Source organism: Chrysoperla carnea, chromosome 1 (genome assembly GCF_905475395.1).
Source record: "Chrysoperla carnea chromosome 1, inChrCarn1.1, whole genome shotgun sequence".
In the NCBI taxonomy this organism is placed as follows: Eukaryota; Metazoa; Arthropoda; class Insecta; order Neuroptera; family Chrysopidae; genus Chrysoperla; species Chrysoperla carnea.
The window spans coordinates 76,698,137-76,715,666 of NC_058337.1; the positions used below are offsets into that span (position 1 = coordinate 76,698,137).

At 32.1% G+C, this 17,530-nt stretch overlaps 1 protein-coding gene across 2 annotated transcripts in view; it reads right to left on the bottom strand.

The window, feature by feature from the left end:
* Positions 1–203: 203 nt before the first annotated feature.
* LOC123297879 (DNA N6-methyl adenine demethylase-like) overlaps positions 204–17,530 on the bottom strand; it is a 97,569-nt gene continuing 80,242 nt past the window's right edge. For both annotated transcript variants that reach the window (XM_044879701.1, XM_044879692.1), the window contains 6 exons: positions 14,251–14,562; positions 7,789–7,858; positions 3,957–7,121; positions 3,754–3,893; positions 2,843–3,579; positions 204–2,763 (listed from right to left, as the gene is read on the bottom strand). In XM_044879701.1, the coding sequence (XP_044735636.1) occupies positions 411–2,763; positions 2,843–3,579; positions 3,754–3,893; positions 3,957–7,121; positions 7,789–7,858; positions 14,251–14,562 (6,777 nt within the window). In that variant the 3' untranslated portion in view covers positions 204–410. The remainder of the gene's footprint in view (positions 2,764–2,842; positions 3,580–3,753; positions 3,894–3,956; positions 7,122–7,788; positions 7,859–14,250; positions 14,563–17,530) is intronic.

Below are 17,530 nucleotides of genomic sequence, written 5' to 3' on the forward strand. Positions count from 1 at the left end.
ACAAAAAATTCACTTAATATGACTAAAAAGTTAAAAAAGAAAATTTCGTAAAAAATGGCACGATTAACAATTTAAAAAAAAAATTTGGAAATGTTTTTTCTTTGTACTTTTTGTTTTTAAAAAGTTTATGAGAATGTTATCGATAAATTTTGCTTAAGTTATGAGATCATTCAAAATTATTTTAAAAATATTTTGGGATCGAATTAAAATTAAGGAATGGCAAGATTTATTTACGTTGTTTTAAAAAAATACTATCTAAAAAATTTGCGCACGTATAATGCACGAAAATTTTGGAAATTAAAATTTTTTTTAAATTATGGACTGATTTTTGTGTGTGTACGAAATCACGGACATACTAAAATTTAAACCTGAATAATTTATTCAGACTTTTTAGTATGTCCTTTTGAATCCTATCCAACAGCTGTACCATTTTCTTGATATGGTCCTGTGACACAACATGGATGCATTGGGAATAGCGTAGTCCAGGACATTGTAGTTAACGTTGGTGCACGCATCATAATTTGTTTACTATTACGGTTATTTGATGATGTCGCTTCAACTAGTGCAGCTAATTCTTGTCCACCGTCAGGTAAAATTTCTTTATCTTTTTCCGAAGTTAATACTGACGATTGTGTTTGGGCAGTATTTGTTGTACTCGTACTACCACCAGTAGTGGTTGTAATACCTAATTTACGTAAGCGCATTTTTTGTTCCCATTCTTCAAGGCCATGTTTGGGACGATTTAAATTCCTATGTTGATAAAATACTAATGATATTCTTGTTGGGGACAGCCGATTTGGTTTACGTAAGGCAGTTGTTGCATGCATTTCATGTTTGGCACATTCAAAAAGGACACTACCATGCCCTAAAGCAATGGCAACACCACCCATTTGCGAATCCTTAAAACATTCTTCATTATCCGTGAAATCTGTAACTTCACCAATTGGTTCACTTTTTGGTTGCTCTGGTACGTATGGTGGAATACCAAATGGTGGGTATGTGAACCATGGATTTGGTGGAGCAGCTGGTGTTGGTGGATTTGGACACCAGTTTGGAGTATGGTTCCAATTATGTGGTGCTGGTGGTGGTGGTGGCGGCGGAGGATAATTTTGATAACCTGAATATGGATTATAGCATGCTGTGTTTCGTAAATATTCCTCGCGTTTGATTTTCTCATGATTATACATTGAATTTGCATAATCCAAATTTGGATAGTTAATATGTGGATTTGTTTCATATGGATTATATGGATGACCATAAGGAGGAGCAAATGGACCATGAAAATTACCATAACCAGTACTTGGATTTGGATATGAACTATAAGGATTTATATTTGCTCCCGTATGATAATCTGGATAATTTTGTTTTATATCTTCTTGGCCATGCCATGATGGAGGATTTGATGGTGGATAGCTTAGCACATCTTGCATTCGTGGATTTGTTGAACTCTCCAGCGATTTACTTTGTGGGATGTTATTTGGATTCTTTGTATTATCTTGTGGTGGGTATGGTTTTAAAAATGTTGAATTATTTCCATTAGGGTTATGCGACAGGGTATCGGGTGACATTGAAGTATTATGTTGACTACGTGATGGAGGGCGTCCTTTTGGAATTCGAAATGGGGAAGCATCATTTGGATCTGATTGTACATGTGACGTCGTATGGGTGGAATACGGAGTCGATCTATCTTCTATTGATGAACCCTGTTGATTTTGCGTATTCTGCTGTTGTTGTCCCATACCCCAATTATCATTGCTTTGAGTAACTTGTGCTGGTGATGGAGTATTTGGACAAGGCATACTGTTTGTTAATGAATCAGATGAATCTGTTAATCTTTGATTTTCTGGCACATTTGGTGGAATATTATTATTCATATTATTTGGAACACTCATTGTTTTTGGACTATTATCAACCGTTGTACTGATTGTAGCCGGCGATTTGGGTACAGTTGACTTATTCATATCAGTTTCGCTCAAATTACTGCTCACTTCAAGCAATTCATTTTCATTTAAACTCAAATATGAATCCATTCCTGACATTGATTTCATACTTTTCGTGTCTTGATTTTGTTGCGACTGTTGCACGGAATTATTCGCCCGGTTTTGATTTTGTTGCATCATTCTATTTGGATCATTCATGTTCATATTACTCATTCCCGTATTATTTGCACTATTATTTCCAGATTCTGATTCTGATGAATTTGAGTTATTCATTGTTGTACTATCTGGATCTTCCTTAATTTCTTTATATCCAGAATTTCCATAACCATATGAATCCCAACCATTATAAAACATTTGCCTTTTTGATTGACCATCAATCCACGGTGAGTTCGGTGGAACTGATCCATATTGAGCTGCGTATGGATTTTGAGATTGTACATGCATATTTGGATATTGATTTTGGGAACTGTACAAGTGACTGGAATTGTCATAAGACCAATTTGGATACATTGTTGGTGAGTCTAATACAGTACTAGATACTTGGGAACTTTGAAGTTGAGCATCCGTAAAATTGTCCAGCATTGAAACCATATCTAAAAGTGGAGCAGATGTTCCATGTGGTGGTTGACTTGCTGGTGTTTGAGAGCGTGGTGATCGCGGTGAATGATTACTTGTTGTACTACGCGGTGAGTGAGAAGTTCCGGTATCTTTTGGTGGCTTGCCCCCATTTATTATCGCATCTGGCTCATCTTCTTTTCGTTTTTTACCATGTCGTCTACATGGTTGTAATGGAACTGAACGAACTCGTACTTCACAAGGAAATCTAAGATAAAAAATAGCAATTAATTTTAAGATAAATTCTTCGGTTGTAAAACAGTTCAAAAATTTGATACGTTACTCACTTAGTAAGGGCTTCTATGCTTCCATTTTTTATCTTCTCTTCCTGCCCCTCCTTAGACCCATGTTCATCAGTTTCATCCATAATATACAAGGGTAAAACATGCAACTGTTCATCGGGTGGTTTGCTCAAAGATCGATGTTTTGTCAAACTAACTACCACTGTACATCCATTATTCATATTATGTAAATCACGATGAGCGTGGGCACAAAAGTCAATGCAGGCCGTGACACCAGAAAATGGTCGCCCTGGTTTAAAGCCCAATCGGCATTCAGAAGCATCTCGTTCGTATATGCATTGATTTTTAAATGCCTCGGGTGCTACCTTCGTATACAACGGACTCAAAAGTGTTGCCAATACGTGCATACGTTCTTCAATTTCATTTTCTTCGGTTTTGACACTTAACCGAAATTTACGAACAGTTTTTGATCTTGCATATTTGCAACCGTTGTAGTACATACTCCACGAACATCCAAATGAAAAACTAGCACCACATGTATCTGGATCTAATCCTTGACATGCGCATGTTCGTGGTTCATTTGTAGCACAACGACGAGTAGTTGGTAAACCATATCTATTTAATTTATGCGTTAGAACGTTGTAAACACGATCTGCTTCTTGAGAAGGGATTCCATCCCATGCTACAATACATACTACAATATATGCTGTACTGCAAGAATGTCCTTGGCGATGTTTAACAATCGCAAGAATTTTTTCCTCGTAGCTACCTCGACGTATAATCTAAAAAAAATGGATCGAATAAACTATTTGGAAACAAATACAAATAAATGGAAAAATCTTCAAAGAAGATTTTATTACATTAAGGTCCTTGAACTAATGGAAAATTAATGCAAAATTATCAATTCTGGACCTCAATATAACAAAGTAATTTAAATTTTTGTAACACTACCTTACCCATTTCGCCAATGGACATCCTTGTGTAGTTTTCCCTTCTTTTCCAGTGTAACAAACTTTCTCTATTCGAACACCTTTACCTTTCAAACCAGTTCGACCTTCTAAATCTTTTCTCAAATCAGCTAATGTAGCTGCAGTACCTAAAATAAAAACATATAAACGTTAGAAAAAGTTCTAAAATATAATTCAAAAAAATTATTTACCTAAATGAGTGTAAAAACTTCCAGGTTCTGGTGGACTTTTATCTGCAGTAAAACAACTGCATTCTGGAATTTCTGTGCGAACACCAGCGTTATTTTTACCACCAGATTTTTCTGTGGCTGTTTCTGTAGTTCCTTTTTCAGTTTTTACTTCAGCATTTTGTCCTTTTGCTCCATCTTTATTTTCTGTAGATCCATTTCCTTTCTTATTTGGGGGTGTTTCACTGGATTCAGGTAAAATTTCATCTTGAGTTTGCAAACCTGCACATGCACCATCGCGTAAATGTTCTGGAGTTGGATTTTCTGTACCACCTTGCCGACAACACCATGAACCAGATTGTGGTTTTATTTTCATAGGACCACCATCACCAGGAAAAATGTAAGGACCATCTCGTTTTAGCATAGAGACTGAAGGATGTATTGGTTTCTTTAAGACAGCTGATTTTTCACTTTCTGGAGACAACATACTAGATGTATCCATATGATGAGGAGGAGGATGTTCCAAATATGGATTATGTGGATGATGAAACATTTTATTTTGTGGTGGATACATATTTCGATTCATTGAGTATTGATATTGAGCATTTGAATCGGGATAATACTCATGTGGTTGCTTCTCGTAGTGTTGCGCATATGGATTGGGAACTTTTTCATGTCCGTACTGATGGAATGGTGGAGGCATCTGGTGAGGCTGTTGATATGCATAACCATTGGGTATATTTTCAGTTTTTATCTGTGTTCGATCCATTAACTCTGGTTGTTTTGTAGGGTATTGATAAGGATGATGCTTGATGTCCTGTTGATATGCCATATTCTGTCTGTCATGTTGATTATAATAATTTTCATGGTACTGATCCACACGTTTCGGAGGATAATGATTTGGAAATTGAGTTTGATGCATTTGCGGATGTTCATATTGTTGATATTGATATGGATTGACACCAGCTTCCTGCTTGATTTCAGGATATTTATGTTCCGGAATACGCCCAGAATTTTCACTTGCTAGGATAGAGTTATACTGAAATGCAGCTGGTCCAAAATTCATCCGACTTTGAAATGCTTTACTATCTTCACTTGTTTCCATGGTATTATTTAGATTCCACTGGGGTAATATAGGTCGGGGAGTTGATGGTTGAATTTGTGATTGTTGAGAAGGCTGTTGAGGCAACTGCTGAGGCGGTTGTTGAGACAACTGCTGAGCAGGTTGATGAGACAATTGTTGAGCAGATTGATGAGGTAATTGCTGTGGTGGTTGCGGCAATTGCGAAGGTGGTTGGGGTAACTGCTGAGAGGGTTGAGGAAGTTGCGGAGGCGGTTGAGACAGTTGCTGAGGTGGTTGAGGCATTTGTTGTGATGGCTGAGACAATTGCTGAGGTGGTTGAGGCAATTGTTGAGGTGGTTGAGGTGTTTGCAGAGGTGGTTTTATAGGTTTCTTATCGATCTCTTGAGGATAATTTCGAATATCATTTGATTTTTCTAAATTACGATTTAATAATTCCCGTTGATTTTCCGTACGAAAATTTCTCATTTCGTTCATAATATTTCGTGTACCAGACGTAGATGTATTAGAGTTTTCATTAGGCGTTACTTTCTTTTGTGGCATCACTGGAAAATTTCTCTTTGAATCTCCAGGATTATTATTTTGTTGTGTCTGAGGAGGAGGTTCTTGTTGGTGATATTGTTGTTGAGGTACCGAAGAGGAGGCAGCAATTGGAGTAAAATTATTTTCATTGTTTGCAAATTTCATAAAATTTTCAATTGCTGAAGAAGTATTTTCCGTGTTTTGAGGTAATGGTGGGGGAGGATTAGGTGGGGGAGGTATCGGTGGTTGATGAGCAACATTAGTTGCCCATGCTGGGACGCCACCACCGCCAACATTTGGTTGTCGACGATGGTGGCTATGCAATAAAAAATGACCGGTAGATACATTTTGTTGGTCATCTCTAATTTCACCAGACATCCGTTGATCTGATTGCTCATTTTTTCCCTCCATTCCTGGCTGATGCTTATTTAATATCATTGTTTTTATTCGAGAATTCAAATTGACTCGATCCGATTGTGAAAATTGTTCGGGTTGTTGCTGTTGTTGTTGGTCCCAATTTTGTTGCCCCCAATTTTGTGGATTATTTTCTTTTGGTGGACTTTGTTGATTTTGCATTTGTTGTTGATTCGACTGTTGCTGTTGGTACTGATTGTTAATTTGTGGCTGCCAAGTATTATGCGAAATTAATTCTTTACTGTTTGGACTAACATTTATACTTTGATTATGCATATGTTGTGAAGAATCTTGTTGTAAATTATTATTAGATTGTTGACTTCCGCCATATTGATGTTGTTGCTGGCTGCCTGGATACCCACCACTAGAGTTGTGTGAACCGACCGGCGGATTCGTGTTCACCGGTGGATATCCAGGCTTGCCGTTTCCCGACGTGTTACCTCTGACCTGTTGAAAATTTGACTGTTGATTACTAGTATTATTAAACTGTTGATTACTATTTTGTTGATTCTGTTGATAATTATTTTGTCCATTTGTTTGTCCAAAGTTTGTATTTGCGTTGGCATTTGGACTAAAATTTGCTGGCGATGTGACAGTTTGTGGTGTAAACGCACTAGACGTTTGAACCAAATTTGTTGTGGAACCAAAATTTTGTTGACTCGTGTTTATTGTATTGCTATTATTTTGGAAATTTGCGTTTGATGTAATAATACCATTATTTGGGGCATTACTACTTACAGAGCTTGGACGTGATACTTGTTCACCCATGCTCGGTGATGGTGATGGTTGAAAATTTTGATTGTTCATATTATTGTAATCTGTGGTCGTATATTGTGGCTGTGTTTGTGGTTGTGTTTGCCTATGTATTCCATTTTGATTAACAGTATTTTGTTGCTGTCCAATTGGTGATGGACTTGGCGTATGTGCATATGAACTTCCATTTGCACGTGGTGTTAATGAGGCATGACTGGAAGCACTTGGTGGACGTTGTTGTGTATTTGTTAGTACTTGTACAGGACTCGCATAAAACGTATTTGTTGGCTCAAATGTGGCAGCTGCCTGTGGATAATTTGTTTGATATATTGTTGCAGGACTTGCATACTGTTGTGTATGATATGCATCCAATCCTGGTTGAGCTGGAATCTGTTGAATAAATTGTCCTTGCGCCCATCCTGAAAAATTATTGTTAAAATTGTAAATGCTAATGGGAATTTATTTCTATTTTAATAATTCAGTTTGAACTATAACAACTTCTTAACGTTTTGTAAAAGTTTTGAAATTTTATGAATAACAACGTTTAGCTTGTTTATTCGGCACTTTTCAGACATTGATCCCATCGATAATCTAAAATCAATCATTCAAAATCGATATTCTATTTTAAAAGAAACAAAATTACAATATAAGGAAAAATATAGAGTTCTGAGTACTCATATCGGTTAAATGTTGCTAATCCAAAAGTGTACTGTAATAAATTACATTGAGGATTAAATAGTGCAGGATTGGACAATAATAAAATTTATTTTTAGTCATCGCTATCCGTTAAAAATCGTATTAAGCATTTTTGAAGTGTTATTACTTGAATCAGTGTTATTATTTGAATTTATATTCATGTCATTGAAGCGACATTTGGTTTTTATTTCAATTTCCTTAAGCTTTTAGGGTGTTTTATAGGGTGTTTTATTCTTGGACCAATCGATGTTGAATTTAATCAACATCCATTCTGGAAGCCACTATTTTTTTGATTATTTGCTGGCTGAATTTTTTATGGAAAACGTTTGTAAATTTATATTTCAAACCGAATCATAAGAGGTAATATCTTATTTTAAATCAAAAATATACCTTGAGATGGATCTGTTTGCCATACTGGAGTTGGAAACCGATTTGGATCAGCATAAAAGGGCATTGGTGTCTGAAAAAAAGAAAATATTGTTGAAATAGTTACCAAAAACTTTTCGTACTATCTCATATTAAAAATATATGCCGCTACTTCAAACTACTGATATAAACATTAATATAAATGTATATCCTTAAACTTATTATGATAGAAGGTAGGGGGTGTTATGGGGATGAAACAATCGATGCACCGTTGACGTCACAACTTTAATGTTTGCACAATCAAAATGTAAAATGTGTATGTGTCAGTGTATGTGTGTATGTATATAATATATAGTGGGAAAAGAGGAATGAGTGGAGGGAGCTAAAGAATGATGTTTTACTATGCTGTTTCTCTCTTCGGTTCTCTTATAATAATACCGAGCCGAACTAGCTCTAAAATAAACACAACAGCGAATATACACACATACATACATTATTATATACATAGAATACATGTTATAATATTATATAGAGAATATATATTTACATAACAAAAATTTATTTGGTATATATTTTTATGAAGAAAAATACCAGTAAGAATTTTATAAATTTTAAAATTAAAAAATACCTTTAGTCAGTCGTGTATGTATGTTTTATGGTTATTTTTTTCGATGTTTTTTTTTTTTTAATATTTTTATTTTCCGTTTAATGAAAAATATTTTCATAAAAAATTGTGAAAATATTTTTCAATTCGAATTATTATTTAAACTATGTGTTACTCGAATATTTTCTATTGTGAAGAAAGTATTATATTCTTTTTAATCGAGCAACGTGTATTTCTTTTATGTTATAACTATTGCATATACTCGGATAGATTAATAAAGCATTGTTGTTCGCATTGAGAATTTTTGTGGAATAGTAAGTAAATTGTAATGCAATATGTATATTGACACGTTCAACAGAAAATAATAATTACCCAGCACAACAAGAAGGATTAAAATTTCTTTTTTATTCCTGCTTTTACAAGGCTAATCGAAAATTCATAGTTGACTATTTTCATGAAAAGCTGTGATTCTTAATACGGATACTTCTTAGTATGGATGTACGAGAATACCAATTCAATTTAGTAATTGAAATATATTTCAAAACTTTTAAGATTTTTTTCGTAGAATTTTGGTAATTTTTACTGTCGAAAATTTTGTGTAGGTTTGTTTACAAATATATATTACGATTTAAAAGGAAATAAATTGTGTTGAACGTTTCTAAATATAGAATTCGAAGTAATATATCAAACTTAACGTAATCAACATTGAGTTTTAAGCAAATAAACAGCACATATTTATACATATAAACAACAAAACGACAAACGGAAATTCGAATATAAAGTTTGTTTTAGAATTAACCAGACTCAAATGTTTTATACTATTATCCCACTTCCACCATCCCCATACACACGGTGTGTGCCAAAAATTAAAAAATAAATTTGTATCAAATTTTTATAATCGTCGATTTTTATCATTCCGTATCATATGGTCACCTGCTCTATGAATCTGACAGTGTTTGAAAATTCCTTCCCAATGATACAGGGAGTTGTTGAAGATCTTTAGGGCATTGCAAATTGCATAAGAATACAATATTATGACATATATTTGATTAAAAAAATATAATGAAAGCGTTAGAAAAACTGCTTTTCTTTTCTCTTTTCCAATCGTTTGTTTCTATTTAAAATCTTTATAATAGGTACTTCATTTTTAAAACGTATTTAATTGTTAAAATTTATTGTATTAAAAATTTACACTTTATTGACGCCGCGGCCGTATAATAGTAAAAGGAGAAGAGAGCGCCAGTTTAAACGATGGAGGAACGAGATAGTGGAATTTGCAGGTGATCAATGAATATGCGAGGCCGAACGGTTTGCAAGATCCAATTGACCAATGTTACTCATTTATACGAACTCGAATTCAGTGTTTATGTCCTAATCAAGGTATAAAAATTTCAGCTTAGCCATCGGATGGGTTAAATTAAATTGTTTTTGCCCCTTAGGTACTACCAGAAAGTATGCGAGTCGAAAAATAGATAGTTGACAAGCGTTTAGTAATAAAGTTGTTTACATGTATAGTGCATAATACTCCGTGGGACAGTAAGGGTGCTTTTTAAAATGAGATATATATACTTGAAACCTTTTGGCGAATCGACCAAACTTCTCTTTACGACTTTTTTTCGAAAGCGCTGCGTTCTCAAATGAGCACGATGGTGTCATATTTAAGCTATTGATCTGAAATAACGTACCAGGGAATTTGTCGACACTATGGTCACTCGATAATATGAATAATTATTTAACAATTCAGCAAAAATGAACTACGTCGAACAAAATATTTTATTGCTTAATAGTATTTAAAGTTATCAAGCGGTCATGATGTCCGACAAATTCCTTGCTTCGTTTTCTCAGATCGATAGTTTAAATAAGACGTCATCGTGCTCATTTGAGAACGCAGCGCTTTCGAAAAAAGTCGTAAAGAGAAATTTGGTAGATTGACCAAAATGAAGCAACTCGTGAAATTTCACGTACATATGTATCATTTTAAAAAGCACCCTTAATGTCCCATGGACTATAAGGTAGCCAAGTTAACCAACCGTTTCTATTTATGACATTCTATAGAATATGACTAAATATATAAATATAACAAAACAGTTTGTTGTATTTGTTGTTTTATTTGTTGTCTAATTAGGAACTTTTGATGAGTCAGACGTGTTACCAACTTAATTATTACCTCCTATATTACTATCTTTACTGGAAACATAGCTATAGTAAAGATACGTAGGTATTAAATGTACCTATATATTATATATTGTAGGTATATAATAATAAATCTATAATGAAATGTTGCTTGCTATGCTATGCTATAAATAAATGTAGTATTTTTATAATAAATATAATATATACCTTTGATTTAATTAATTTTTTTAATTATAGTCAATGTTAAACATATATGTTCCAGACAATGTAATGATCAAGAATGCATTCACGACTACGATACATGTAATGGGCTGGTTGAATTTCAAGAATATTTTTGATTAATATTTCAAATAATTTGTTACAAGAATATACTGGATTTATGTTTCAAACAATTTGTTTTTCCTATGATGTTTTTATACCATGTATATGAAAAATATCAAGGTATACTAAGTTTAGTCCCAAGTTTGTAACGCTTAAAAATATTGATGCTATGAACAAAATTTTGGTATAGATGATCATTAAATCAACTAATTAGTCCATTTCCGATTTCCGTCTGTCTGTCTGTCCGTCTGTCATCACGATAACTCGAAAACGAAAAAATATATCAAGTTCATATTATTACAGCGTTCTCAGGTCATAAAAAGTGAGGACGAGTTCGTAAATGAGCAACAATTAGACTTGGGCCCGTAGGACCCATATTGTAAACCGTTAGAGATAGAACAAAAAATTAAATGTAAGAAATGTTCTTTATAAAAAAAAGAACATTTTTTCTTTGAAACATTTTTTTCGAAAACATGACTATTAGTTTCAAATATTGTATGTATGTATTATATAGGAATATCAGTCATGTGTGTATGTGTGGTTTTTCTTTACATACATGACGTAAAAAAACAAATGATTCTGTAATCGTCACTGTCTATTCATGGTATTTCGACAATTAACTCAGTCAATTGTTTTTTTTTCACTTGTTTAACAAAAAACTAGGAGTGATATAAGTTTGGAGTCTATCGCTGTTTGTCATAAAACTTATCTAACATATTTTTGTAGATTAGTTTTTGTATTTTTTGTCTGAGGTAAAAGCAAACTGTATAGTTAAAATTTTGTGGAGGTGCAGGAACATTTCATTTTGTTTCAAATAAGCATGTTAGCTCTGAAAAGAATAGCTCTGGGTAAGCTTGAAAAATTTTAATAATATTCAAATGGCTGAATTGATTTTCTTTGATTATATTGGTAAATGATAAGTTCCTGTTTTAATTATTACGAATTTTTATCGCCATTTCGCGAGATTTATCAGATTTGAATTTGAATTGAATATTTTGATTGTCCTTTAAAAATGGTAAGTACAAGTATTGTAATCTGGTGGTCTAAATTGGAACTTCTGAAAACGGACCCACTTTCTTTTTTAATTAGTACGAATTATTATCACCAGTTGGCAGGTTGAAACTCCTAGTTATAAATTGGCATAAAAAATATCTGATTAACAATTGAATTGTTCATTTTGTTTGAAATTTCTTTTCGTAGATTCACCCAGCAATAACACTTTTGAGAGAAAATTAAAACTCTTCTTCTTCGTCGAGGGTTAAAAATATTGATTTATCAATACTTCTTTCTATTCAAAGATTGTGATTTATAAAAGTAATGAGGTTTAAAATAGTAAAGATTTGGAAAATTAGGTTTGAACATATGTTTAATCGACTGATGCAATGCAATTTATTGAGTTTTATGCTATCTCTGTAATTCTATCTCGAGAATCTATGCGTGTTCCATTCGTGTTACACAGGTATTCACATTTGCTTGGATTTTATTCTTGCGTATCTTATAAAATCGTAAAATTGTTTGAATAACATTAAATTAATTAATTTAAAATTATTCAGTTATAATCAGAGACGTACAAAAGTAATATTCTTGAATCAAATCGACTATTTCAACTGCAGCATTCAAATTTGGAATGATTTGAATATATCGGAAAATTTAACTTTTAAACAGAGATAATTTTCACCAAACACATTGAAAGGTAAGAATTATCTCAATTAAACCAACCTTAAAAAAACTTAAGAAGGCTCCAATTTCAATTTTATTATTCTTTCCTCGTTTTCGACCAAAACTCAAAAGGCTATAGATAGACAAAAATTTAGGGAAAAAAAATTCCATTGTGGAGAATGAAATATATTCCACTTCCGAGGATACCAATTGTAGGTAAGAAGTTGAAAAATCTTTGTTTATATTAGTTAAAATTAGTTTGACCTTTCGTATTTAGCTTTGAAATAATTCGCAATAATTAAAAATATTTCTCATATTTAACGAATCTTAAAAATAAATAACTAAGATTTTCTTTTGTTGTAGTAAAAATATTATGACAAAAGTCATTAATTTAAATAGCAAAAACCATGAAATAACCATCCGTGACCATACAAAATATATTTAAAAAAAAAAAAAAAAAAAAAAACTACACTTCGAAATAACAAAAACAAAACAAAAAAAACAACAAAAACATTCCACAGACATGAAAAGAGCAAACTTCATTTCAAAAAATAATATTTTATTTAAACATTTCAATAACCAAAGAGACGAATAATTCTTAATATCAATGTTGCCAAGTCTGCTTACAACCAACGACATCAAAATAAGTGATTCCTAGGTTAACGTAAATTAAATTAGTTTATGTTACGAATAAGAAAAAAGTCAGTTCTTGTAATTCTTTGGGGTATTAAACGAAAAAAAAAAAATGAATTATGCGGTCTCATAGGGTTTATCGTAAGAAAATTTTACTTCTGATTGTTCAACTTCTATTACGTGATTTTGAACTATTATATTATATATATTTTATTAAGAAACATGGCATATTTTTTAAAACTAAGAAAACACGATTTATGTGGACTAAAAAATACAAAATAATTTTAATAGTAAATGTAGAATTTACTATCGAGAAAATGGAAACCTAAGGAAAATTGTGTTTTTAATCTAAAGTTTTTTAGAATGCTCAATGAGCGCTTTTGACTTTTGACACAAAACGACTGTTGCCTATTTGATAATTGGGTTACCGCGATAACGATACTTATATTTAAATTTGAATTTGGTTCTTAGAAAATTTGTATAGCCTTTTCGTGTTTCTATTCTTCTTTATACAACGTATTCTGTTATTGACTGCAGAAATCTAGCTTCCGAAAATAAGCTCATCAAGAGTAACAAAGAACTCTTTTCCAAAGTTAATCTACTGATTATCATTGGCTACTGGTTATCGAATGATAGTCAGTGAATGAACAAATGTATCAATTTTTGCAATACTCGTATCTCCCAAATTAGGCCTCAGATCCAAATTTGAAAAATAGTTTTTTGTTGCTCTTGATGAGATTATTTTCGGATGCTAGGTTTCCGCAGTCAATAACAGAACACGTTGTATAATGTACGTGTTTTATTAAGCACCCTGTATGTTTCGATAAATTATAATCACCATATAAGCATCCAGAACGACTACAGAATGGCTGCCTATATAATTTATAAACATTTTTGTTCTTTTTTTTGAATGCTAAGCATTTATTATTATCGTATGTATAATGTATATATGTATATAATGTAAATGTATTGCACTAAAAAGAGATAAAAAATCATAAAACAATATGAATTAAAAAGTAATAGAGTGATATCCGTCGTGCTCGATGTTTTGTTTTGTTTTGGTTTGGTTTTTTTGTTTTTAGTGTATGTATATTTATATATAAAGCTACATAATATATTATGCTGTTTTTGCTTACCATTGGCTGGTGTGTGGGTGGTACTGCCGCTGGATCAGGCTTCAACATCACTTGTTGTGGATGAAGATGTGAATTTGGCGGGGAAGGTCGTGCAGAGGGCACTACAGGAGTTGGTGCTGATTGGGATTGTGGACTTGCCTCTGGTAAAGAGATACCACCAGGTGTGATTCCACTACTAACAGTTTGTTGTTGTGGTTGTTGCTGCGATTGTTGTTGGCCACTGGATGTTGTTACTATTTGAGATGTAACACTTATTGATGGGGGTGCACCACCACTTACAACACTTCCTGTTGGTTTACGTCCACGATAATTCTGCAAAAAAAAAAGAAAATTTTTAATTTCATTCCAATATAAATCTTAAGTTTGAAAGTTTGTAGTTAATTATATTACATTACATTTCAATTATACAGAATGTATGAACAATATTGCGAAAATAATATCATTAATATAAAGTATATTTCCGAAACGAAAGAAAAAAGTTTATATTGACCATGAAAATTGCAATGATCGCATATTTATAGGAACTACTTTTCTAGTATAGAAATCTGAAAACATATTATTTACTGGCATTCTACTTTTGTTGCAAACTGCGTAAGTTGCGAAAATGAAAAGTCTTGAATTGTAGGTTTTTATAACATTTTTGAAGTAATTTTCCATTAAAATGGCAATATTACTGATACACTCTGTATATTCATTACTATGAAAAGCAATGAGTTGAAAATTAACCAACATATGAAAAATTTTCTTTCAAAAAATGTGTAGCTTTTAAAAAATGTGTAGTTTTATATCGCTAACGATATTTCGTAATAAATTTTACAATAAATGCCGAAAAAAATTTTCTTTTTAAAATTTATGCATACACAGTGAATCGGCAGTAAAGAATGGTCCATTTGTTTTCATACTTTGAATGAGCTTTTGTCAATTTACAAAGACTCAATGCAAAGCTATACTTTCGGAACAAATGAAAATTGCAAGATTATGTTAGTTTAACCCAACACTCATGTATTTTAGTCCAGTCTAATCTAGAATCTAGTAAATCTATCAAAAATTCATAAATGAACATAGCCCGATCATTACTTAAATTTATTTTCTAGATTCCATACATTTTTAGGAAACTAATTTTTAAAAGTCTATCTACAACCAATCATCCAAATTTTCAAAATAAACAAATCAATAATAGGTACTTATACGATTGTTAGTTATGCTACAATATCTCCAATTTATCAAGTCAATTGATTGTTAAATTATACTAAATGTCCTTTCAATTATCCTTTATGAACAGATCTGTCTAATAGTAACATAGTTCTAACCCTTCACCTATAGCCCCGTCCTTATTACACAATCCTATATGTAAGATGTAGTTATTTGTTAAATATTTATTTCAGGTGAATAAATTCTGACATTTACGTAAATTTATTACAGGAAATTAATTTTTCAATTTATTTTAAAAATGCTTCTTTTCAATTTTACCATAGAAAAGATTCATGTTTCATTGTAAGCATTTCAAAAAAAACGTTATGTACATGTGAAACAGTGACGGATCCTCGACGGAAGGGTGATCCGTTTCAACCCCCTCCCCCTATGGGTTATTAATATGTCATTTTATATAGTTTATCTTCAAAATAAATGGTTCAAAATCTCAAAAATCTAAAAAAAATGGAAAATCATGAAATAATCCTCTGGGCGAAATCCTGGATTCGCCACTGCATGTGCATTAGTGATCAAAACATTAAAAAAAAAAAATGGGCCTGGCCTGTTTGATTAAATAAAAGGTATGAAAATGTTTGTTTATTTACCAAATCTAATTTTATTTTCACATTTTGATACGTTAGTAACTACAACCCATCTTCAACGTTTTTAATTTTCAACGTAATTTTTATAGGTATGAGAACGTAATTATATTACTACATGTAATTTTATTTTGCTATTTTAGAACAAAATTTTTTCCGCGACATAAAAAATTTTTCCTTTAGTGGCACTTGTAACATCTTTAGCATCCATTCTATTTGATTGCAACAGCAATACCAAAACTCATTGAAACAAATGTTTAAGCCTGAATAAACCGAAAGACATGTATGAAAAATAATAAAAAACCTTCCAAGAATTTTTAATATTGACTGAGTTTTCAAAGAAAAGTAAACAAATTTCAAAGAAATATCAAAGCATAACAGAAAATCCACGTTGTGATTGGCGCCAAAACAAGCAGGAAATAAAAAAAACATCAACACGTTTTCGTCACAAACAAATAAACACAAAGATATTATAAAAAAAAGTATACACACAAACGAACCACGTGGTTTTATATTCTTGAATGTTTGTTACTTTATAAAAAAAAAGTCTTTGAAAACACGATTTAGAAAAGGAAGGATGTAGTGGTATGTTTGTTACACACATATATTCATATCAAACATTTAAGGAAAATGGGTGGAAAATATCATCGTAGTACCCAGAAACGTAGAGAGAAAACGGACTGTCTTCTACTGGTAGTTGTCAGTTGGTCGACTCCGACGTCGTCAACATTAGATTGTTGTGTATGTAAGTAGTAAACGGCAGGCGTCTATCGTCTCAAGGGGATCCAATCATCTGTCATGTTACTCTTGTGTTGTGTTGTGTGATGATGACGCCAACGAAGTATACAACGCAAGAAAAAGTGAGCATATCGTAGTACAAAAAAATTTTTTTTTCTTCCTAAGTTATTGCAAATAGTATAATGCTTCTTCTAACTAGCCTTATTTTCGTTCGATGAATAATTTTTTCCTATATGTACAGCATTATCCCTTTTCTAGTTTGAAACAATTATTACATAATTACACTTTTTTATACTTGTTCATGTCTTTGGGTTGTACAAATTATTAATGTATCTGTAGTAATAAAATAATTTTGAATATTTATTTGTGTGTTCTCTTTTCAGATGTGCGACGTTTCACTAGATAGATAGTTAGAAAGTTCAAGAGTTACCAAGATTATTTTTTATCCGAAAAAATAACTCATGCTTTTAGAAATTCTTGTTCGAATTCAAATTTAATAAAAGTATGAATATAGGTTAATAAAATTGTATGTTATAACCTTTAAAGAATGATGAAAATGATTTCCTTAATCCGTGTAAAAAATTAGAAGAAATTGTATCCATATATGACGTACAGCAGTTCTTGAAATAACAAACTACTATTAGAAATTTTTATATGGAGATATATTTCTATGATTGAGGTTAGATTGAGATTTTTGTACCAAAATTAGAATGCTGTCATTTCCAAAACGAACTGAAATTTTTCAAGTTTGA